At 40.3% G+C, this 24,434-nt stretch overlaps 1 protein-coding gene and 1 pseudogene across 6 annotated transcripts in view; one reads left to right on the plus strand and one right to left on the minus strand.

Annotated features, from left to right (window-relative positions):
* Positions 1-594: 594 nt before the first annotated feature.
* LOC143680174 (rho GTPase-activating protein 29 pseudogene) lies at positions 595-4,491 on the plus strand (annotated as a pseudogene).
* EFCAB8 (EF-hand calcium binding domain 8) overlaps positions 1,969-24,434 on the minus strand; it is a 145,344-nt gene continuing 122,878 nt past the window's right edge. For all 6 annotated transcript variants that reach the window (XM_077111428.1, XM_077111401.1, XM_077111409.1 and 3 more), the window contains 4 exons: positions 8,139-8,271; positions 6,642-6,846; positions 6,454-6,552; positions 1,969-5,417 (listed from right to left, as the gene is read on the minus strand). In XM_077111428.1, the coding sequence (XP_076967543.1) occupies positions 4,953-5,417; positions 6,454-6,552; positions 6,642-6,846; positions 8,139-8,271 (902 nt within the window). In that variant the 3' untranslated portion in view covers positions 1,969-4,952. The remainder of the gene's footprint in view (positions 5,418-6,453; positions 6,553-6,641; positions 6,847-8,138; positions 8,272-24,434) is intronic.

Below are 24,434 nucleotides of genomic sequence, written 5' to 3' on the forward strand. Positions count from 1 at the left end.
GGCTCAGAGTCCTTGAGTTAGGCAGAAGCTTTTCCTGCGTTGGCCTGTCCTGACCCCTGGTGTCCATCCAGACTGCCCCTAAGTCAGAAAAACTCAGGTCTCTAAAGGGGATGGCATATATCCTCCTGGTTGAGGCAGCATCTTAACTTAAAGAGGTCTTTAAGAAAATCCCCTGAGGCCTGGTAAATGCCACATTCCCACCCCACCTTGCTCCTCCCCCACATCCAGCTTTCTTTAGGGAGCCCCAAAATTATCCTTTCACCTCCCAGCTGAGGACAGGGTTGCTGGGCCTGGCCTTGACCCTGCCACTGCTTTCTTCATCAACAGATTGAACAGATCCCAACTCTCCCCAATTCCTGAGTTTTCCACCAGAGATAAAGGAGCAGAGGACTCTGACTTGCAAAAACCTGGGTTCAAACCAATTTCTAGCTGTGAAAACTTTTGCCTCCCTGAACTTCAGTTCTCCCCCCTGTAAAATGGAGTGAGTGGCTGGCTGTCACGGCGGCTGTAGGAGCCTTGGGGGATGGGGTCGGCAAGGTGCCTGGGACTGGGATAGAGTGCTATGGATTTCGGTTTTTCTAACTTATCTGAAGGATGATTGTGCATAAACAGAAAAAGACAAAGAAAAAACGTGTTTGGGCATCAGGCCAACACTCTACTGATACCTCCTGAAATGGGGCTCAAATCCGTAAATTCCAACTTCACTACTGATCCGGATTACATCAGGGAGTTGGCGAATGATATCAGGAAGTTCTCCCACATTACTATATTTGAAAGAAGCTATTCTGTCAGACTGTTTTAAAGAAGTCATTCATATATGTCTGGATGAACTTCTCCAAGTTTTAAAATCTGTAATGAATAAACATCAGAACCTCAATTCTGTTTATCTTCAAAATGCTACAGAAATGCTTCCTGCAAAAGTAAAAGCTGTGAACTTCACAGAAGTCAACAAAGAAAACAAAAACGATCTCTTCCAAGGAGTTTTTTCTTCTATCGAAACATTGGCATTTACATTTGGGAATATCCTTACAAGTTTCCTTATGAGAGATGTAGGCAGTGGTTCATTGCTGCGACTGCCTATGTCTCGGGAAAGTAAGTCTTTTGGAAACGTTTCTGTGGAATCAGTGGACTCATCCAATGAAAAAGCTCATTTTTCTCCTATAAAACTACACAGCGTGCTATTAAAGAACACTGGCTCTACAGAATTGGCTTTGTCACATGCCAAAACATGGTTAAAATATATCAGTAGTTTCACAGGTTGAGAAAAAGCTTCATTTGGAATTGGAGTCCACTAGAAATATTGTAAGGTTAGCAGAGGCATTAGACTACAGGAGTTTATGCCACTGCAGACTCTATTTATCAATGCTCTTCTTAATGATATAGAGAGCAGTCGTCTTTTACAACAAACAATTGCTGCTCTCTAAGCCAACACATTTGTGCAACCTTTACTTGGAAAAAAAAATGAAATGGAAAAACAAAGGAAATAAATAAAAGAACTTTGGAAACAAGAGCAAAACAAAATGCTTGAAACAGAAACTGCTCTTAAAAAGGAAAAACTGTTATGTATGCAACGTCAAGATGAGTAGGACACAGCAAAATCTTCCACGTTTCATGCAGAAGAGGAGCATCTATTTTCAAGTGGAAGATTAGTAAAAAATCTTAAGCAACTAGAAAAAAGCAAAGGCTGGAAGAGGAGGCTCTTCAAAAAGTAGAAGAAGCAAAGGAGTATGGTAAGTATAAACTTTTTTTTCTGTTTTCATTTTATTTCTTTTTCTATTGTCTTTTTATTTCTTTTTCTAAATTGATGCAAATGTTCTAAGAAATAATGAATATACAACTAAGTGATGATGTGAATTATTGATTATATATGTTAATGTTTTATTTCATTTGTTAAATTTTCTTTAATTAATAAATTTATTTTTTAAAAAAGTAGAAGAAGCAAATGAACTCTACAAAGTATATGTGACAAATATTGAAGAAAAACAAAATGATCTAGAAAATGCCAAAATAAACATTTTAACACAACTCCGGAAACTTATTTTCCAGTGTAATCTTACCCTTAAAGCTGTAACAATTAACCTTTTCTACCTGTCAGACTGTTTTAAAGAAGTCATTCATATATGTCTGGATGAACTTCTCCAAGTTCATGCAGCACCTGCAGGCTGCCTCCCATGCAAGTAATTTACAGTCTGTTCTAGTTTGCTAGCTACCAGTATGCAATATACCAGAAATGAATGGCTTTTAAAAAGGGGAATTTAACAAGTTGCTAGTATACAGTTCTAAGGCTGAGAAAACGTCCCAATTAAACAAGTCTATAGAAATGTCCAATCAAAGGCAACCAGGGAAAGATACCTTGGTTCAAGAAGGCCAATGAAGTTTAGGGTTACTCTTTCATGTGAGAAGGTCCATGGCGAACACAGTCAGGGCTTATCTCTTGGCTGGAAGGGCACATGGCGAACTCAGCATCATCTGCTAGCTTTCTCTCCTGGCTTTCAGTTTCATGAAGCTCCCCGGGAGGCGTTTTCCTTCTTCATCTCCAAAGGTCACTGGCTAGTGGACTCTGCTTCGTGGTGCTGCAGCATTCTCTGCTCTATCAGAATCTCTCATTCTCTAAAATGTTTCCACTTTTATAGGACTCCAATAAACCCATCAAGACCTACCCAAATGGGCGGAGACACATCTCCCCTAATCCAGCTTAACAATCACGCTTGATTGGGTTACATCTCCAGGGAGATAACCTAATTACAGATTCAAACATACAGTATTGAATAGGGATTATTCTGCCTTGACGAAATGGGGTTTTGATTAAAACATGGCTTTTCTAGGGGACACACACCCTTTCAAACCAGCACACAGTCTCCGCATGATGACGCCAAACTCTATGACCCAGGCCAAGAGTCTTGCCTTGCAAGTGTATTTGCAAAGGCCACAGATACAATCGAAGAATAAAAAGTTCATGGGAATATAAATAAACAGTTGAAAAATAGTTCTCCAACTTCTGGATTTGGACCTTTGGACTCTTTAGAAGATATTATGTGCCTTCCTGAAACTTGTTAAATTGACGAGGACACATGTTCTAACAGTGCAGATGTAACAGGTCCTTCCTTTATAAGATCCTGGACATTTGGGATGTTTAGTGACTCTGAGTGTACTGGAGGGGATTTGGTTTGCAAATCTGTACTTTACTGCATTTTTAATTAATCACCAGGTTTTACTTATGGTAGTCAATTCAATTGCACAAAGAGAATGCACTTAAACTTTTTCTAAATTTCATATAGGTCAGTTATGCCTCAGTTGGCTTTAGATGGTTTTAAAACATTTGATAGTTTCTCACCAGTTGGGCTTTACTCTCCATTAGCTTTTGTTTCCTATCAGTTTAGAACTTTTTTTTTTCAGATCATAGAGTTTTCTCCTTGGACAGAGAGACAGTGGCTTCAAGAAGGAGGCAGAAGTGATGGGTGATACAGAGGAATTCCCTGACGAAGAAGAAGGCAGCCCTGTCCCGCTACCCCTGTGAAGTATGAAAGGGATGGCAGTGGAGGTGGAGAAGTCACATTATGTTCCTCAGGATGAGTCTTGGGCTGGGCAGGAGGCTCTGTGGGGTTGTTGTATTGGCTACAGACACGCCTAAGGACACACGGCACCAAAGCCAGCACAGTGCAGAAGCAGCAGGCTGCTCTGGCTCTCTAGGAGGCAGGTAGTATGTGAAGGGCCCAGAAGTTCCCACTAGAAACAGGATATTGAGGTGTCCAAGAGCTGGTGGCCCAGCAGAGGCCTGGATGGGTGTTTCTGGGCTGGAATATGACAGGGCCAGGTGGGGAACCATAAGCTCACAGAGGACAAGTGGCTCCAAAGCTGGATGGTGACTATTATGGGTTGAATTGTGCCCCCCAAAAAGTTATGTCAAAGTCCTGATTCCCAATACTTCAGAAAGTTACCCTATTTGAAAATGGGGCCAGTATAGATGGAATTAGGCAAGTTTAAATGAGGTTATACAGGGTGGGTCTTTAATTCAATAGGACTGGTGTCCTTATAAGGGGGGAGAGGAGACACAGACAGACATAAGAGGAAAGAACATCATGTGATGACAGAGGCAGAGACTGAGCAATACATAACCCAAGGAACTTCAAGCACTGCTACCACCAGAAGCCAGGAGAAAGGTTAGAATAGATCTTTGTGTTCAGATTTCAGAGGGAGCAGAGCCCTGCTGACACCTTGATTTGGACTTCTGGCCTCTAGAACTATGAGAAAATAAATTTGTTGTTTTAAGTCACAGTTTGTGATACTTTGATATGGCAGCTTCAGGAAACTAAGATAGTGGTTTAGGCACGACAGGTGCTCTCTACCATATTTTGAGTCTCCCTTGCCGAAAGGACAGAATCTTTTCCAAACACAGGGTGCCCTGCAGTGGAGTGCCTGACAGTGAAGGAAGATGGACAGACAGCAGGGGCAGGAGACAAACAGCAACCACCACCACCAGAGAGCTATTGAGCCTTGCTCTTCCTGTGAGACTGAACTAAATTTCTAAGCCACACGCCCCCATAGCATGGCCCACCTACCACATCCCCACGAGGCCTGAGAAGTACCTGGCCCTGAGAGCCTGAATGACAAGCAGCTGCCCCTTGGTCTCCTGTCTGTACCCCATCTGTACCTGCCAGGGGAAATGGCTCCAACCTCAGAGACACAGGCTCCCTGGCCCAGCAGAGAGAGTGACGCAGACCAAACTCATGGTTTATGGGACTCCAACTTCTGAGAAAATATATTTTATTCTCCTGGTCTTTGGTGAGGAGCCAAAGAGAAGACAGGTCAGCTTCACTAGAGACGCAGGACTGGGGCAGCCAGAGGAAGGTCCACAGCCCCTGGGGCCTAGGAGGGAATAAACCAGCCACACTCAGAGCCCCCATTGGCCCTGCTGGGCCTGCAACTGGACTGCAGAGAAGGGCAAGGGCACCTCAGAACTTGACATGGGAGCTCCTCTTCCCGGAAGACACAAGCCCTGAGTGGTGCCTGAGGGAAGGGATGAGGGGCTTGGGAGTTACGGACCTCTGCAAGATGTACTCAGACACCTGGGATGGGACCAAGGGGATAGAATGGGCCATAGAGGCTGACCCGGGCCTCAGTGAGGAGAAGGAGGACTGGAGCCTTGGGGAGGTGGATGAGCTGGAGTCCAGGAACCTGGAGGCGGAGACTGAGAGGGAGAGCAAGGAGGAAGGCGTGGAGGGTGCAGCAGGCATGATGGCAGCAGCATCGAGCCCGGCCTGCTCCCTGTTGCCCTCCAGGCCCTTCTGGACATTGCGGGTAACCATGCGGATGCGCCGCACCTTCTCGTCTGGGACCCTGTGTATGGTGGAGAAGTCAAGCTGCTGGGTGGGCTTCAGATCACTGAAGTGCAGGTTTTGGTAGATTTGAGGTGAGATCTGTGGGGGACAGAGCAGGGGAGCATGGTGGAGGAAACGCCTGTTGGAGCTGAGGGTCCCCAGGGCCATGGGCAGGTCTGTAGAAAGGAAATTGGACCTCTCCCTCTGTGAAGCCCTGAGATCTTTCCAAGTAAAGAAGGCTCCAGAGCACCGTGGTCACTGCTAGTAACCACAGCCTGCGGGACCTGCTCTCCCAACTCGGCACCAGGCAAGACATCCAGCCCTGTCACTGCACATGCTTGCCAAATGGTCCAAGTGGGGCTTGGGGCTACGACCTCCTGCACAGGCTCCTGTCTTTCCTGTTGACACTCACCAAGTTGCGGACTGGGGTGAGCAATTCCTCTCGCACTAGCCTCTCTCTGGCCTGGGTCAGAGGAGTCCTGCAGGGAAGTGATCTTTGGCATTATCTCACTTGTTCCTAATGCCCAACTTAAGGGGGAAAGAGTTCCTCTAATCCCCTTGTGGCAGATGAGGGAAAGGACTGGAATGAGCCCAAGCAAGAGGCAGGGTAGGACTCAAGTCTCTTTCCACAGTCCCCTGCTTCTTCTTTCATGTCCCAAAGAAGGCCATCCTCCCCACCCCCACCATACACACACACACCTACCTCCATTCACTCCCTCTCTCTTACTTAACTATGGGCCCAGCCCTATGAAATCCTGTGTCTGCTCTTGAGTAGCCCAGTCATGGGAACATGCGCAGTAACTGTACTAACAAGCATATTAACTACAGACTATGGAAAATGTTTTGAAGGCTATGGATGGATACTAGACCCAAAAAGGACTTCCTCCCACAAGTCCACCAAGGTAAGTCCTCAAAGACAAAACCTGAGTCTATAGCTTCATCAAGGGCCTTATCAAAGAAACTAGGTAGACTACCCAAATCCTAGAACTGTCTGTGGCTCAGATCCTGTTAAAGGATGGATATTGACATCACTCCCACTTGGGGGCCATGTGGGCACAAGGTGACCATTGAGGAAGATAAGACCCTTTGGCCTTCAGCTCCAGAGCCTCAGGAAGCCAGCTTCATCCTGCCTCACCTGATACTTCATCCAGGCATACTGCACATTGGTTGATAGAAACTCAGGACTCCGCGACCGTTCCTTGTACTTATATGCTGCTCCCAAGACTTTACTCACCTGCAGAAGTCATGGGCAAGAGTGAAGACTCAGGGCTGAGGGTTGGATGTCCCTCTCCCTGTCCTCCAGTTCCCCACTGTCAGTCTCACCAGCTTGCCCTTGGATTCCCACTTGAGCCAGCTGCTCTCAATGTCCTCCAAGGAGTGTTTTCCTGCCCACGGTGACATCAGGGCCATCTTCTGCACTTTGGCCCAAGCTTCAGCCTCCACATCTGCCTTTCCATACAGGAGACTCATCAATGCCACCTGTTCCCGCCGCTGGTAGGCCAGGACCTCAGCAAGATCCCGCTCCTCCCTGCCATGAAGGGCTTTCCTTTACAAGCTGCCACATACTCACATACAAACACACACACACACATTCCCTGAGAGGTGGGGTGGCCCTCTCAAGAACCTCAAGAGAATTTCCCTCTCCTAGGCCTGATCCTCTCTTACTTTTTAACCCTTCACCAATGGCCGATTGCCCGGGGCTCAACATTTTGCTCAAAATGTTCAATTAGCATAAGCAAAGCCCAGATTAAGCTAGTCCCAGCAAGTCCTGTGTCCCTACCACGTGCTTTTCTCCATGGAGGCCTGATATCCCCTATCACACCACTGTGATCTTATCTGAACCACCCAATGTAGAATATTTAAACATATGCCCCCTCCCAGAGAAACCCTGTTTCCAATTTGTTTTATATCCCCTGCAGGAGTGTCAAAGTATTTGCCTTAATAGGGAGCTCAGGAGCCACAAAGATTCTTTGTGTGCCTGGTGAACTTCTACATATACCTCAAAACCTAAGTCCAGAATCTCCTCTCTATAAAGCCTTTTGCAGTGATCCACCCAATCAAGTGGATTGTCCTCTGAGTCATCCTTGTTCTTAGTACTCCCATGACTTATCACATAGTACTGAAGTCATGAATTTACATGTTCCCAAGTAGACTGTGATTTTTCTGAGGTAGGACTTTTATCTGGATTGTTTGGGGTCTCTAGAACCTAGAACAGGGCCTGGAAGTCAGTGGGACCTCAAACAACATTTTTTTGAATGAACCAAAATTATTTAAGACTTGGTCAGGAATGAGGGTAGAGTGTGGTTGGGGAAGGAACCTATAGGGGAAGGAAAAGATAGCCAGCAGCCTGCTTTTCCCCATGAATCAGAGAAATAATGCAGTGTCTGCTAAGGACTAGAGCCCTGGGCAGGGGCCTGGACACTCTCCTGTCAGGGGCCTCTGGTCACTTAGAAATGGCCTCTGTGGGGTAACCTACCCTGGCAAATCTGAGTCTGGCCTTGAGGCAGGGCCCTGTTTGAGGATTTGAGGTTTTTGTACTTTTCCCCTTTAATGATCAATCTTTCAGCTCAGGTAGGCAAGAACAGGGCCTCAGGCCCTTAGGCCATACGCTACCAGTTGTGGAGTGAAGTTGCCTGCAAGCCTCGACCCTTTAGATTTCCCAATGCTTTCCCCCACCCCTCTCACCCCCAACACCCACACCCACCCACACCCACCATGCCCAGCATTACTCAAGGCAGGTACAGGCTGCCTGGGACCTGGGGAGTCTTCAACATCCCCTTCCTAAGACCAGAGAAGACTAGATAGGCTGTGATAACTCACTGAAGCGTTGGCTTGGAGGGCTTTTTTATGGCATCACTGGAGTCAGCCTTGTCTGCTAAAGTAGCTTCTTGTTTAACATCACCATCCCTCCAGGGATCCTGTAGCCTTCTCCAAACATTCAAGCCAAATGTCCCTGAGATTTAACCAGACATACTACTCAGTAAAAAGGATTGGACTGGAATATCCCCCTGCTCTGAATCCTCTGCCCTCTGCCTCTACCCTCAAGAGTCAGCCAGCAGCCCCTTATACCTAGTTAAAATGTTGAGGGCCCATCATACGGGAGGTATTAAATTAGGTACTCAGTAAATAGCTGCAGGAATCAGGCAGGAGACTCAGAGTATGCTTGGAGATCAAACCTAAAGCCTTCTGCCAAAGTGGGGGCTGAGATGGGGAGATTACTGGGTGACAGTTACTGAATAAGCCTCAGTTCAGCTTCGAGTCACTCATGTATAAAATAGCAATGGTATCCATCAGGTGAGAGGTTTGGGCAGGGAGGAGTAGGAAGTAGGTAGTGAGAACAGAGAAAAAAGAGTCCTACTTCTAGGCAGAGTATAATGAATAAGATACTCCCTGGCTATCAATAAATAATTTACATGATCATATTTTTTAAGCCACTGGAGAGCTATAGAAGCAAAGGAGACTAGATGAACTACAACTACTGAGAGGAAAGATTCCTTCTTAGAAGACTTGCAATCAGGAGCTGTTTTCTTTTCTGAAGGCATGTCCTGAATCTGATCACAGGCTAAATGAGAATCAGGCTTGGCTTAGGTAGAACAATCTACTGGAGAGAAGAGAAACCAGCAGAGCTCATGATGGTCATGCTAGCTGACATGATGAATTAAATCAAGTGCAGTCCCAAATGCACTATCATTTTCCCCACAAGACATTTTCTGAGCACTGGGGAGGCTTGGGTTCTGGGAACTGGGCAAGAAAGGCAGTTTGAAATCATTGGGAGACAGAATTCCACTAGAGGGAGAAGCCTACGACAAACACACAACACCAGTCATTCATGAAACAACTGAAGACAGGAGGTGAACTGAGTTCAACTAATGCAATCAAGTTCTGACCCAGCTCACTTCCTCACTGAATTGAGGTGATCATCCCTGTACAGAGGAAACAGCAAATGCTCTATAGGAAAATACCTTCAATTTCAGTCTCTACAGTTATTTTTAATACAAAGTCCAGAAAATTATTTTTTATGTATAAGACATGTGAAAAGGTAGGAAAATATAACCAATAATAAAAAGGAGAAACGAGCATTAGAAGTAGACTCACAGAAGATTCAGATATTGGGAATAGCAAAAAAAGGACTTAAGCATAACTATTATAAATAATGTTAAATAAAATTAAGGAAAATATAAGACAAATGGGTGAAAAGAAAGAGAATTACAACAGAGGATCAGACTCTACAGAAAACAATCAAACAAACATTCTAGAACAAAATGTACATCTGAAATTAAAAATTGGCTGGAGGAGTGACATCATGAAGACAGCAGAATGAGAGGCTCCAGGGTTCTCTAACCCCACAGAATCTTTTAAAACTAAGCAAAAACTGGCAGAACCATCTTTCTCAGAGTCCCAGAAAACAGTCAAAGTGTTGCAGTAAGTAGATGAGTACCAAATCAGGAAAAGGACTACTTAAAAATGTTAGAAAAACCTTGTAGTGCCCTTGCTGGCACTTTCCCCTCCTATCTCCTGCTCAGTGTAGAGCCCTCCTACATGCCTAATGCAGGCCCCTGATCCCAGTTCAGGAGGAAGCAGAGTGACCCTTGTGTACATACTGGTGTGTATGTATACCTATACCAATAGGTCTAGTGGCAAACTGAAAACTGAACCAGGACACTGGTCTCTGGTTTGTCATCCAAGAATGCAGAAGCAGCTCACAAGGCAGCTGAAGCACTGTGAGAAAACAATCAAATTGTAGCTGCCTGGGACAAAGAATTCACAGTTTTAATGTATACAATATAGCACCTGGGAGCAGGTAGGAGGGTCTCTTTCCTGGGGAAGAAAAGTATTCAAATTTGTATAAATGGGTGAATTCCTAAGGTCACACACACATGCCCAAGAGAAACATATATTCAGAAAGACCAGAAAGGACCCTATAATTTTGCCTCTGATCATTCTTTAGCTTCATAGGCTGGCTAATCTCTGATGGAGAGCACCCATACAGAACAATCCGAAAAGACTGGGAAAGATGTTGTCTTCTTTTTGTTTGTTTTCTCTCTCTCTCTTTTTTTTGTTACTTCTTAGTATTCAAAGGAATGTCTGCATAACACTAGTTGGATACAAGCTTAAGGAACAGATACGTTAATGACTAAATTCCAGAGTTAAAACATTAAAATATTAAGATGTCTAGAATGAAACAAAAGATTATGGAAGGAAGGTGGGCCACTGGCTCAGCAGGCAGATTTCTTCCTGTCATGCCAGAGACCTGGGTTCATTTCCTGGTGCCTGCCCATGCAAAAGAAAAAAGAAAAAAAGATTGTGGAAGGAAACAGAAAATGATTATCCATTCAAGGGAGCAAGATAAAGCATCAGAAACCATCAATGAGGAAGCCCAGACTTTGAATTTACCAAACAATGACTTAAAAAAGAAACCTGTCTTAAATGTACTCAAAGAGCCAAAGGAAAATGCAGAAGAAAAACTAAAGGAAATCAGGAAAATGATACATGAACAAAAGGAGAACTTCAATAAAGAGAGAGAAATCATATAAAGGAACCAAATAGAGCTGAGGATTCTAATAACTAAAAGTTAAAATTCCCTACAGGGATTCAACAGCAGATTCGAGCTGGCAGAAAAAAATAACCACAGGCAATTGAAAATATTCAATCTGAGAAGTTGAAAGAAAAAAGAATGAAAAAAAGTGAACAGAGTCTAAGAGACCTGCATGACAGCGTCAAGCATATAGTTCACAGGAGTCCTAAAAGAAGAAGAGGGGGTCACAGAGAAAGAATATTCTAAGAAATAATAGCTGAAATCTCCCATCCCCCAATTTAATGAAAGACACAAATATACATATCCAAGTAGGAGAAACTCAAAATGTCCACACTGAGACTCATCATAATCAAACTGTAAAATGCCATGAACAAAGAAAAGCTGCTGAAAACCACAAGAGAGAAGCAATGCATCATGTACAAAGGGCCTCAATAAGATTAAATGTCGATTTCTAATCAGAGAGGGGGCAGGGCTGTGAGAAAAAGAAAGAAAAAAAAAAAGGAAGTTTTTTGGATCAGACAGCACAAAATACTTGAAAAGGTCTGGGCCTTGAAGGAAAGGTGGGGACACACAGGACCTGGAGATGCACAGAGCAATGTACCAACTTAAGCTCTTGATTGACAAACCCAAGGAAGGGGGTCCTGCTCTGAAAAGGATTTATTTTTTCTTTTTTGTGGCTGTGTTTCTATGTCTTGACTGCTCTTTGGATGCAGCTGCAGGGCTTCTCAGGCTCCAACTACTCCAGGCATGGGCAGAATTAAGCTCCTTTGAGAGTTTATCTGGAGGCTGTGCCTTCCCCAGGAGAGGGGTGGGGCCCAACTCAGGCGGAATCCCTCCCTCAAGGAATTCAGACCCCAGAGTCTGGAAAACTGAAGCAATTAAAGCCAAACTACCCTCTCCTCTGTCTCAACCACACCCCCAGTAGAGAGAGTCTGCTGAAGTTAAAGGTACTGCATTACCTTATGCTGGTGGGACCTTCAGGCAGACAAGCACCACATACTGGACAGGAAAGGAAAAACACAGAGTCCAGAGGCTTCATGGGAAAGTCTTTCAATCTACTGGGTCTCACCCTCAGGGAAAACTGATGCAGGTGACTGTTTCCTCCTGAGAGGAGGCCAATTTGGTTTGGGAGAATCTGACTGGGGTCTATAATACCTAAGTAGACCCTTCTAAGGGGTGAGAAAAAAAAAAGGCACCATACAGACAGGGCAAGAAACAAGAAAACAAGAACTAAAAAAACCTAATCTGTTAAACAAAACCTAAGCTAGAGGTCTAGAATAAGCTGACCTGAATGTCAAAGAACAGATAGACAACAAAGTCATCCAGCAAGAAAATCCTAGGTAAAAAAAAATGAAAACAATCTCCAGAATAAACTAATTAAGATAATTAAATGCCCAGATGCCAACAAAAAATAATGAATCATGCTAGGAAAACTGAAGATATGGCCCAGTCAAAGGAACAAACGAACAATTCAAATGAGATACAAGAGTTGAAATAATTAATTCAGAATGTTCAGACAGACATGGAAAACCTCATCAAAAATCAAATCAATGAATTGAGGGAGGATATAAAGAAGGCAAGGAATGAACAAAAAGAAGACATCAAAAATTTGAAAAACAAATCACAGAACTTATGGGAATGAAAGGCACAGTAGAAGAGATGAAAAAAACAACGGAAACCTACAGTGTCAGATTTCAAGAGGGAGAAGCTAGGATTAGTGAACTGGAGGACAGGACATCTGAAATCCAAAAAGCAAAAGAAAATATAGGGAAAAGAATGGAAAAATATGAGCAGGAACTCAGGAAATCAAATGACAACATGAAGCACATGAATATATGTGTAGTGAGTGTCTCAGAAGGAGAAGAGAAGGGAAAAAAACTAATGGAGGAAATCATCACTGAAAAATTCTCATCAGAAACCATAGAGCCAAAAGGGCAGCAGTATGACATATTTAAGGGCTAAAAGAAAAAAATTGTCAACCAAGAATTCTATATCAGATAAAACTGTCTTTCAAAAATGAAGGGGAAAAAATGAGGGAGAAATTAAAACATTTCCAGATAAACAAAATTCATCACCACTAGACTACAAGGAATTCTAAAGCGAGTTTTTCAGGTTGCAAGGAAAAGACACCAGACAGTAGATCAAAGCCATGTGAGAAATAAAGATCTCCAGGAAAGGTAACTACAAGGGTAAATATATAGATGCCAGTACTATTAAATGGTTGATCTTTAACTCCACTTTTTACTTCTTACAAGATCTAAAACAAAAACATACAGAAAGTAATGATAAATCTATGGTTTTGGATACACAATTATAAAGATGTAATTTGGTCATGAACAACATAAAGGTGGGGAATGGGGCAGGCCATCGTGGCTCAGCAGGCAGAGTTCTCGCCTGCCATGCTGGAGACCCGGGTTCGATTCCTGATGCCTGCCCATGAAAAAAAAAAAAAAGTTAATGTGGAGAATGGAGGGTGTGCTGGTTTGAAACTATTATGTACCCCAGAAAAGCCATGTTCTTTCAATCTTATTCCAATCTCGCGGGGGCAGACCTACTGTAGGGTGGAACCTCTTGATTAGATTGTTTCCATGGAGTTGTAATCCCACCTATTCAAGGTGGATCTTAGTTTACTGGAGTCCTTAAAAGAGTTGACGCAGATTACAGACAGTTCAGATGCTTGGAGACAGACAGAAATACCCCAGATGCTAAACAAGGACTCAGAGGAATGGCCAGAACCTGGAAAGAACCAAGAGAAGCTAAGAGATGAAATTAAGATTCTACCCCAAAGAAGCTAAGTGAAAGTCCACAGATGCTTAGAGAGAAAGCCACTGGAATCAGAAGTTGAAAGCAATGAAATGGAATCAAGGACTTCAGATGTTGCCATATGCCTTCCCATGAGACAGAGGGAGCTGGAGGCTGCCTTTCCTCTAAGAATGTATCCTCTTGCTGGTGCCTTAACTTGTACATTTTCATGGCCTTAAAATTGTAACTTGTAACTTTACAAATCTTCTTTATAAAAGCCAATCCATTTCTGGAATATTGTATTCTGGTGGCTTAGCAAAAAGAAGTAAAGAACAATTTGTGTATTTGGTGTCAAATAAAATGAGATTGAGATCATTATAGATTGAAGATACTAAATTAAAGTCTGGTGACTACAAAGAATATATTTGGAAAAAAATATGCACAAAAGGAATGGGAAAGGATTCTAAATAGATCACTACAAAAGATCAACTAAATACAAAAGTAGACAGTAATGGAAGAATTCAGGGACAAAAAGGTTTAAGACTTACCCCCCAAAACAAACAAACAAACAAGCAAATAGCAAAACGCAGAAGAAAGCCCTGCATTATCAGTAGTTATTTGAAATGTAATTGTATTAAATTCCCCAATCAAAAGTCAGAGATTGGCAGAATGAATTAAAAAAAGCATAACCCAACTGTATGCTGTTTATAGTAGACTCACCTTAAATTCAAAAATACAAATACATCGAAAATGAAAGAATTGAAAAAAACATACTATGCAAATAGAAACCAAAGGAGAGCTGGTTAGCTATACTCTATCAAATAAAAGACTTTAAGTCAGAAAACTGTTACAAGGGGCAAATAAGGGTTCTATATCCTGATAAAGGGGTCAATTAAACAAGAGCACATGACAATTATAAATACATATGCACCTAGTCACAGAGTCCCAAAATAAATGAAGCAAATATTGATGAATTTGAAGGAAGAAATGTAGGGTTCTACATTAATAGTAGGCGACCTTAATCTACCAATTTCAATAATGATAGAACATCTAGACAAAATATCAACAAGAAAATAGAAAACTTGAATATAGACCAACAAGACCTAATAGGCATATATAGAACACTTTACCCAACAAGGGCAGAATGCACATCCTTCCTTAGTGCACATGGGCCATTCTCCAGGATAAGCTCACAAAACAAGTCCCAATAAATTTTAAAATATTGACATCATCTTCTCCAACCAAAATGGAATGAAGCTACATATCAATAACAGAGAGAGGGTTGGAAAATTCACAAATATGTGGAAATTCAACTCCTAAACAACCAATGGGTCAAAGAAGAAATCACAAGGGAAATTAGGAAATATCTTGAGGCAAATAAAAACAGAAACACAACATACCAAAACCTACAGACTGCTGCAAAAGCAGTGCTCAGAGGGAAATTTGTAGCTCTAAATTCTTACATTAAAAAAGGGGAAATATCTCAATTCCCAGCCCATGTACCGCCCCCCCCCCAAAAAAAAGATAAAGGAAGAAATGTCTCAAAATCAATAACCTAACCTCCCACCTGGAACTATAAAAAAGAAGAGCAAACTAAAACCAAAATGAGCTGAAGAAATGAAATAAAAAGATTAGAGATAAATGAAATATAAAATTAAAACATTAATCAACAAAACCAAAAGCTGACTCTTTGAAAAGAAAAATGGACAAATCTTTAGCTAGTCTGACAAGGGATGAACGAGGGTGCAGATAACTAAAATCAGAAATGAAAGGGTATACATTACTACCAACCCCACAGAAATAAAAAAGACTACATGAGGATACTATACACATTTGCATTTCAATAAATTAGATAACCTAGATGAAATGGATACATTCCTAGGAACACACAAACTACCTACACAGATTCAAGAAGAAATATAATTGAAGACATTCAATCCATAACCAAAAACCGCCCAACAAAGAAAAGCCCAGGACCAGATGGATTCACTGGTGAATGTTACCAAACATTCAAAGAAGAATTAACACCAATCCTTCTCAAATTGTTCCAAAAAACTGAAAAGAAGGGAACACTTCCTAACTCATTGTATGAGGCCAGCATCATCCTACTACCAAATCACAAAAAAGAAAACTACAGAGCAACATCCCTTATGATACTAGATGCAAAAATAACCTAGCAAATCAAATCCAAAAGCACATTAAATGACTTAAATACCATGATCAAGTAGTGACTTATCCCAGGAATGTAAGCATGGTTCAACACGAGAAAAAATTAATATAATAGGCCACATAAATAGAACAAAGGAAAGAAAAACACTTGATTATGTCAATTGATGCAGAAAAAGCCTTTCGAGAAATCCACCATTCTTTCTTGATAAAAACACTCATAAAATTAGGACTAGAAGGACACTTTCTCAACATGGTAAAAGGCATATATGAAAAGCCCCCAGCTCATGTTATACTCAATAGTGAAAGACCAAAAGCTTTCTCCCTGAAGCCAGGAATAAGATAAGAATGCCCACTGTAACCACTGTTATTCAACATTATACTGGAAGTTCCAGTCAGAGCAATTAGGCAAAAAGAAAAAAGAAATAAAAGGCATTCAAGTTAGAAAGGAAGAAATAACACTTTTCCTATTTGTAGAAGGCATGACCCTATATACAGAAAATCCTAAAAAATCCACAACAAATTTCCTAGAGCTAATAAGTGAATTCATAAAAGTTGTGAGGTATAGGATGCTATAAAGAGCATCAGAATGGTAAATATGTGGATAAACATAAAAGTAACTTGACTGCTTAAAGCAACATTAATAACAATATTTTGTGGAAGGCATATTGTATGTAGATGTAAAATATATGAGAACAATAGTACAAAAAGCAGCACTGGGAGAATGCAAGGCTCTTACATAGAAAGTGGAACCTGGTCAAGAGAGCATATCACAATCTCTAAGTTAACCTCTAAAATAATAATATAAAAAGAATCAATTAAAAAGCTAAACTCTAGGCTTAGATCACTTAATCAATGAATTACACCAAACATTTAAGGAAGAAATAATACAAATTCTACACAAATTCTTTCAGAAAATTAAAGAGTAGGGAATACTTCCTGTTCTAGTTTGCTAGCTGCTGGAATGTACCAGAATATACCAGACACAGAATTTTTAAAAAGGAGAATTTAATAGGTTGCAAGTTTATAGTTCAAAGGCTGAGAAAATGTCCCAATTAAAGCAAGGCTATAAAAATGTCCAATCTAAGGCATCAGGGAAAGATACTTTGGTTCAAGAAGGCTGATGAAGATCAGTGCTTCCCTCTCAACTGGAAAGACACATGGCAAACATGGAGACGTCAGTAGCTTTCTCTCCAGGCCTCTTCCTTCATGAAGCTCGCCCAGGGGCATATTCCTTCTTCCTCTCTGGTTGCATGGGCTCTGGCTCTCCTCATTCTCAAAAAGGGAGTCTCTCCAAAATGCTCCCTCTTTTAAAGGATTCCAGTGAACTAATCAAGACCCACATGGAATGAGTGGAGTCACATCTCCCTCTATTCAAAATTTAACATCCACAATTGAGCGAGCCGCAACTCCCCAGAGGTAATCTAATCAAGTTTCCAACATACAGTGCTGAAAAGGGATTAAAAGAAATGGCTGCTCCCACATTGTGGGACTGATTAGGATTAAAACATGGCTTTTCTAGAGTACATAAATTCTTTCAAACCAGCATACTTCCCGAATCATTCTAAGGCCTGCATTAACTTGATACTAAAACCAAAGACTTTACTAGGAGGGAAAAATAAACCAAAAACTACAGATCAAACAGCCCTCATGAACATAGATGCAAAGATTCTAAACAAAATTTTACCAAATAGAATTCAACTATATTAAAAGAATAATACATCTTGACTAAGTAGAGTTTACTCCAGGAATGCAAGGTTTAATTAACATTCAAAAAATCAAACTAGTGATTTAGCCACATTAATAGAATAAAGGGAAAAACCCGTGTAATCATCATATAAGAAACAGAAAAAAAAATCATTTGACAGAATTCAACGATTAATCTTGGTAAAAAAACAACTCTCAGCTATCTGAGAATAGAATACATTCACCCTACATAACAGTTCACTGGGATGGATCACAGATCTATCATAAAAAGCCAAAAACCATAATGTTTCTACAGGAAAACATAGGAGGATATCTTTGTAACATTTATACAAGCAAAAATTTCTTAAGACAATACACACACAAAAAGTACTCACCATTTAGAAAACACTTGGTAAATATACATAATCAAAATTTTTAACTTTGGCTCATCAAAAGATGCCATTAGGAAAATGAATAGGTAAACATAGACTGGAAAAAGCACTTACAATACATATATCTATCAAAAGAGTCATATTCAAAATGAGGAATTTCTAAAAATCATTAATAAAATATAAGCAACTAAATTTCCAAAATGAACAAAAGATTCAAAGTCACACTTCACAGAAATAGATATATGAATGGCCAGTAAGAAATTGATTTTGACAAAAGTACAAAGGTAATGCAAAGGAGAAAGGATAATAAATGGTACTAGAAATAAGTGGAACAATTAAATATCTACATGCAAAAAATGAACTTATATTCAAACTTCACACTTCATCTAAAAATTAACTCAAAATGGATGATAGACCTAAATGTAAGAGCTAAAACTCTGGAACTCCTAGAAGAAATCATAGGAGAAAATCTTTGTGACTTTTGATTAGGCAAAGATTTTTTTGTATATAACACCAAAAGTGTGACCCCTTTAAGAAAAAATTAATGAATTGGACTTCATTAAAATTTAAAACTTCTGCTTTTCAAAATACACCCATGAGAGAATAAAAAATAAGCCATAGAATGGTAGAAATATTTCCAAGATTATATATATGATTGTAAGCTGCTGGAATGTGATACACCAGAACTAGAATGGCTTTTACAAAAGAGAAATTTAATAAGTTGCAAGTTTATGGTTCTAAGGCCGTGAAAATGTCTAAATAAATGCCCTAACAATAGGGTACCTTCACTCAAGAAAGGCCGAGGAAGTTTAGGGTTTCTTTCTCAGCTGGGAGGGCACATGACAATGTCTGCTGGGCTCCAAGCATCTCCAAACATCTCCAAACATCTATGTCTCTGTTCACCACGTGTCTGCATCTGTGTCAGCTCAGCTATACAGTTTCTGTCAGCTCGGAGGCTTCTATCATTTCTCTAGGCTCCAACGTTCCTCTCTCCAAAATAATTCTTCTTTTAAAGGATTCTAGTAAACTAGTCAAGACCCACCTGGAATTGGTGGAGTCATATCTTCTTCTAATCAAAAGATCACACCCACAGTCGGGTATCACATCTCCGTGGCGATAATCTAATCAAAAGCTTCCAATTTACAGTGTTGAATAAGATTAGAAGAAATAGCTGACTCCACAAAACTGAAACAGGATTAAACATGGCTTTTCTGGGGTACATAATATTTTCAAACTGGCACACTGATAGAGCACTTATATCTTGAATATATAAAGAATTCTCACAACTCAATAAGAAAATAATAAAAAATCAACAAAAGATTTTAACAGACATTTCATCAAAGAAAATATATGGATGGTTAATCAATACATAAAAAAGATGGTCAACATCAGTAGCCATTAGGGAAATGCTAATTAAAACCAAAATATGATATGACAACCCTAGGAAAATGCCTATTTTTAGCAGTTCTGTTGAAGTATAATTAACATACAGTAACCTGTATATGTCCACTGTGCTGGTTTGAAATGATGTATGTACCCTAGAAAAGACACCTTTTAATCAAAATCCCATTTCGTAAAGGCAGAATAATCCGTATTCAATAATGTATATTATTAGATCATCTCCCTGGAGATGTAACCCAATCAAGAGTGGTTGTTAAGGTGGATTAGGGGAGAGATGTGTCTCCGCCCGTTTGGGTAGGTCTTGATTGGTTTACTGGAGTCCTATAAAAGAGGAAACATTTTGGAGACCGAGAGATTCTGAGAGCAGAATGACATAGCCACGAGAAGCAGAGAGCCCACCAGCCAGCGACCTTTGGAGCGCCATGAAACAGGAAGCCAGGAGAGAAAGCTAGCAGATGATGCCGTGTTCACCAAGTGCCCTTTCAGCTGAGAGAGAAGCCCTGACTATGTCTGCCATGTGCCTTTCTACTTGAGAGAGAAACCATGACCCTGTTGGCCATGTGCCTTCTCACTTGAGAGAGAAACTCTGAACTTCATTGGCCTTCTTGAACCAAGGTATCTTTCTCTGGATGCCTTTGATTGGACAATTCTATAGACTTGTTTTAATTGGGACATTTTCTCGGCCTTAGAACTGTAAACTAGCAACTTATTAAATTCCCCTTTTAAAAAGCCATTCTGTTCCTGGTATATTGCATTCTGGCAGCTAGCAAACTAGAACATCCAATTTCCCCCAAAAGTTTCCTCATGCCCCTTTGTGGTCTCTCCCTCTAGCCCCACATCACATCTCCATAACCAGACAACACAGACATACCCCTAGACAACCACTGATCTGATGTTATCATACCTTAATTTGTACTTCCTATAATTTTAAATAAATGGAATAGTGCAGTATGCACAATTTTTGTCTAGCTCTTTTCGCTCAGCATAATTATTTTGAGATCTATCCATGTTATGATATGTATCACCTCTTCATTCTGTTTTATTGTTGATAGTATTCCATTGCATGGATATACCACAGTTCATTCATTTACCTGATAACAGACATTTAAGTTCTTTCTATTTTTTGGCTATAATTAAAAAAAAATGCTATGAATGTTCATAAATAGTCTTTATATGGCTATATGTTTCTAATCCAAAAGTTTTGTCCCATGGTTTTTTCTAGAAGTTTTTGAGTTTTATATTTAGATCTATGAACCATTTTAAATTGATTTTCATATATGCTGTGAGGAATGAATCAAAGTTGACTTTTCAAAAATATCTTTTGAATTGCCTTTGCACCTTTGTTAAAAAGCAGTTGTACATATGTTGGATGAAATGGCAGAAACAAAAAGACAAATATTATCGTGCCTCACTCATATGGACTAACTACAAAGTACAAACTTGGAGAATTGAAGTGGAGACCATCGGTTATCAGGTAGCAATCTATTGTAAAGTTTCCTAGATTGTAAGCTCTTACAATAGTCACATATACTCAGGGGTTGTTACTATTATTTCTAAATTCTGAGATGCTGAGCTCTTTGTGCATAACCTGGTTGGCCTCTGAAACTTCAGGCATGTATGTGAAACCTGACATTCTGAGTTAGAGCACTGAAGCTATGAAAGTCAGCATTATCCAACTGTTAAAAAAGATGAAAAAGTGATCAGACATCAACTAGAGACATGAATGAAGCTGATTTGGATAGGACTAAGGTAAATCAGAATAGAGGGTAAAGGATAATATGGTTCATATTTTAAAACTTCAACTTCTATGTGAGACCAAAGGAAGGGATGTCTATTTGGTGCAAACTTTATATTTCTGGTAGCATATTATCTAATTTAATTTGTATGATCAGTTTATTTGAACACCATAATTACATGGAATCTTGAATAGGGCATGAGATCCTGGTGGTTTGTATAGGTTAGTGTGATGCCCTGATATATCCCAGAGTAATTTGGGCAGAGAACAAAAAAGTATTTGCAAAGTCCCCTGGGGGTACTGAGGAGAAAGGAGGAAATATTCAACTTCCCCATCTGGGGAATTCTTGGCATTCTTGTAAGAAGTGGGGACAACCAATTCAATAGCTTGAGCCTTTGATCTTGGGCTCACCCCTATGAAAATTATTCCTGCAAAAGAGAAGCTAAGCCTACTGATGACTATGCCCAAGAGCCACCTCCAGAGAACCTCTTTCGTTGCTCAGTTGTGGCCTCTCTAAGCAACTTATCAGGTGAACTCACTGACCTTCCTCCTATGTGGGACATTACTCTAAGAGGTATAAATCTTCTCGGCAATGTGGGACATGCCTCCTGGGATGTGCTGCAAACTGGCATAATGGGATTGAGAAAGCCTTCTTGACCAAAAGAGGGAAAAGAGAAATGAGACAAAATAAAGTTTCAATGGCTGAGAGATTTCAAACAGTCGAGAGGTTATCCCAGAGGTTATTCTTTTGCATTATATAGATATTCCTTTTTAGCTAATGGTTTATTAGAGTAGCTGGAGGGAAGTACCCTCAACTCTTGAGCTTTTTTATTCTATTGCCTTGATTCTTGAAGATGATTGTACAGCTATGTAGCTTTTACAATGTGTTCTAGTTTGCTAGTTTCAGGAATGCAATATACCAGAAATTGAATGGCTTTTAAAAAAGGAAATTTAATAAGTTACTAGTTTACAGTTCTAAGGCTGAGATAATGTCCCAATTAAAACAAATCTATAGAGATGTCCAATCTAAGCCCTCCAGAGAAAGATATCTTGGTTCAAGAAAGCCGATGAAGTTCAGGATTTCTCTCTCAAGTGGAAGGGTACATGGCAAACACAGTCAGAGTTTCTCTCTCATCTGGAAAGGCACATGGTGAACACAGTCAGGGTTTCTCTCTCATCTGGAAGGGCATGTGGCAAACATGGCATCATCTGCTAGTTTCCTCTCCTGGCTTCCTGTTTCATGAAACTCCCCGGGAGGCATTTTGCTTCTTCATCTTCAAAGGTCGCTGGCTGGTGGACTCTGTTTCTTGTGGCTATGTTGTCCTGTTCTGCTCTCTCTGAATCTCCTGCTTTCTCCAAAATGTTTCCTCTTTTATAGGATTCCCATAAACTAATCAAAACCCACCCAAATGGATGGAGGCACATCTCAACCTAATCCAGTTTAACAACCACTCTTGATTGAGTCACATCTCCAGGAAGATGATCTAATTACAGTTTCAAACATACAGTGCTGAATCGGGATTAGAAGAAATGGCTGCCTTCACAAAATGGGATTAGGATTAAAACATTGCTTTTCTAGGGTACGTACATCCTTTCAAACCAGCATACAATGTGAACATGTGATTGTGAAAACCTTGTGTATGATGCTCCTTTTATCCAGGGTATGGACAGATGAGTAAAAAAATAAGGATAAAAAATAGGGGAGGATAAAGGATAAAAAATTGGATAGATTGAAATACTGGTAGTCAATGAGAGGAAGAGGTAAGGAATATGGGACATATGAGGTTTTATTCTTTTTCTTTCTTTTTCTGGAGTGATGCAAATGTTCTAAAAATGATTGTGCTGAAGAATACAAAACTATGTGATGATATTGTGAGCTACTGGTTATATACCATATATGGACTTTATGTGTGTGAAGATTTCTCAAAAAAAATTTAATATTTTTTAATATTTAAATATTTTTAAAAAGCAGTTGTCCATATATGTGTAGGTATATTTCTGAACTTTTATGCTATTCCACTCATCTATTTGCTTATTTTTATGCCATACCAAACTGTCTTAAGTACTACAGCTTCATAATAAGTCCCTAATTAGGTGGTGTTAACCCTTCATTTCTGTCTTTTTTTTTTTTTTTTACATGGGCAGGCACCAGGAATCGAGCCTGGGTCCTCGGGCATGGCAGGCAAGCACTCTTACCTACTGAGCCACCATGGCCCACCTGCTTCCTGTCTTCTTTGTTCAAAGCTGTTTTGGCTATTCTGTGTGAATTTTAGAATCAGCATGTCAATTTGCACTAATCTCTTTCTTAGATTTTAATTGGGATTGCACTGAATCTATGCAGTTGGGGGAGAACTGTATTCTTAAAAACAGAGCGTCTTCCACCCATGAACGTGATAGATCACTCCGTTTATTTAGGTGTTCTTTAATTTCTCTCAGCAATGTTTTGTAGCTTTCTGCTTACTTATAGGTTAGTGTTTTAATTTTCCTTGGCTGCTCAAGCAAATACCATTCAATGGGTTGGCTTAAACAATAAGAATTTGTTGACTCCAGATTTGAGGCTAGGAAAACTCCAAATCAAAGCATTATCAAGGCAATGTTTTCTCCCAGAAGGCTATGGCATTCTAGAGCAGGCTGAAGGAGATTTTTGGTCCTGAGATTTTCTGTCACAGGCGGCCCCTCCAGACCTCTATCTTCTCTCCTTGGTTCCACCGACTTCTGCTTCTGGCTGCTCTCTCTGTGGCATTTTCTCTATCTGCCTGAATTTCACTCTGCTTATAAAGGACTCCAGGAACTGGATTAGACCCATCCTAATAGAAGTGGGCCACACTTTAACCTTATCACTCATAATGGGTTTATATCCAAGGGATCAATTAAGTTTAAGAACATGTTTTTCTGGGGTATATAGCTCCAAACTACTATAATTGTTTACAGTAGATTTTCTGTCTACTTACAGACTTTCATGTTTTTTATTAGATTTATCTCTAAATAGTTCACCTTTTTCTAGGCTATTTTAGTGTATTTTTATTTAAAGTTCTGATTGTTCACTGTTAGTATGCAAAATACAGTGGGTTTGTGTGTGTGTGTATAATATTGGTTTCCTTTGCTAACTTCACTTATACGCTCTTTTTTTTCCCTAGATTCCAATAATTTCTTTATATAATCCTGTCATCTGCAAATAGAGACAGCTTATTTCTCCCTTCCTGATCTGAAGGTTTTTTATTTCTTTTTCTTACCCAATCACCCCATCTAAACCAACAGTACTGTTCTGATAGAAGTGACAAAAGCAGACATCCTTGTCTTGTTCCTGATTTTAGGGGGAAAGTATTCAGTCTTTCACCACTGAGTAGCAAATTAGCCGCAGATTTTTAATAAACTCCCTTGTTAGGCTGAGAATTTTCTCTTCTAATTCTATTTTGCTGGGTACAAGGAATGGCTGTGGAATCTGTCAAATGCTTTTT

Source organism: Tamandua tetradactyla, chromosome 1, assembly GCF_023851605.1.
Source record: "Tamandua tetradactyla isolate mTamTet1 chromosome 1, mTamTet1.pri, whole genome shotgun sequence".
NCBI classification, from domain to species: Eukaryota; Metazoa; Chordata; class Mammalia; order Pilosa; family Myrmecophagidae; genus Tamandua; species Tamandua tetradactyla.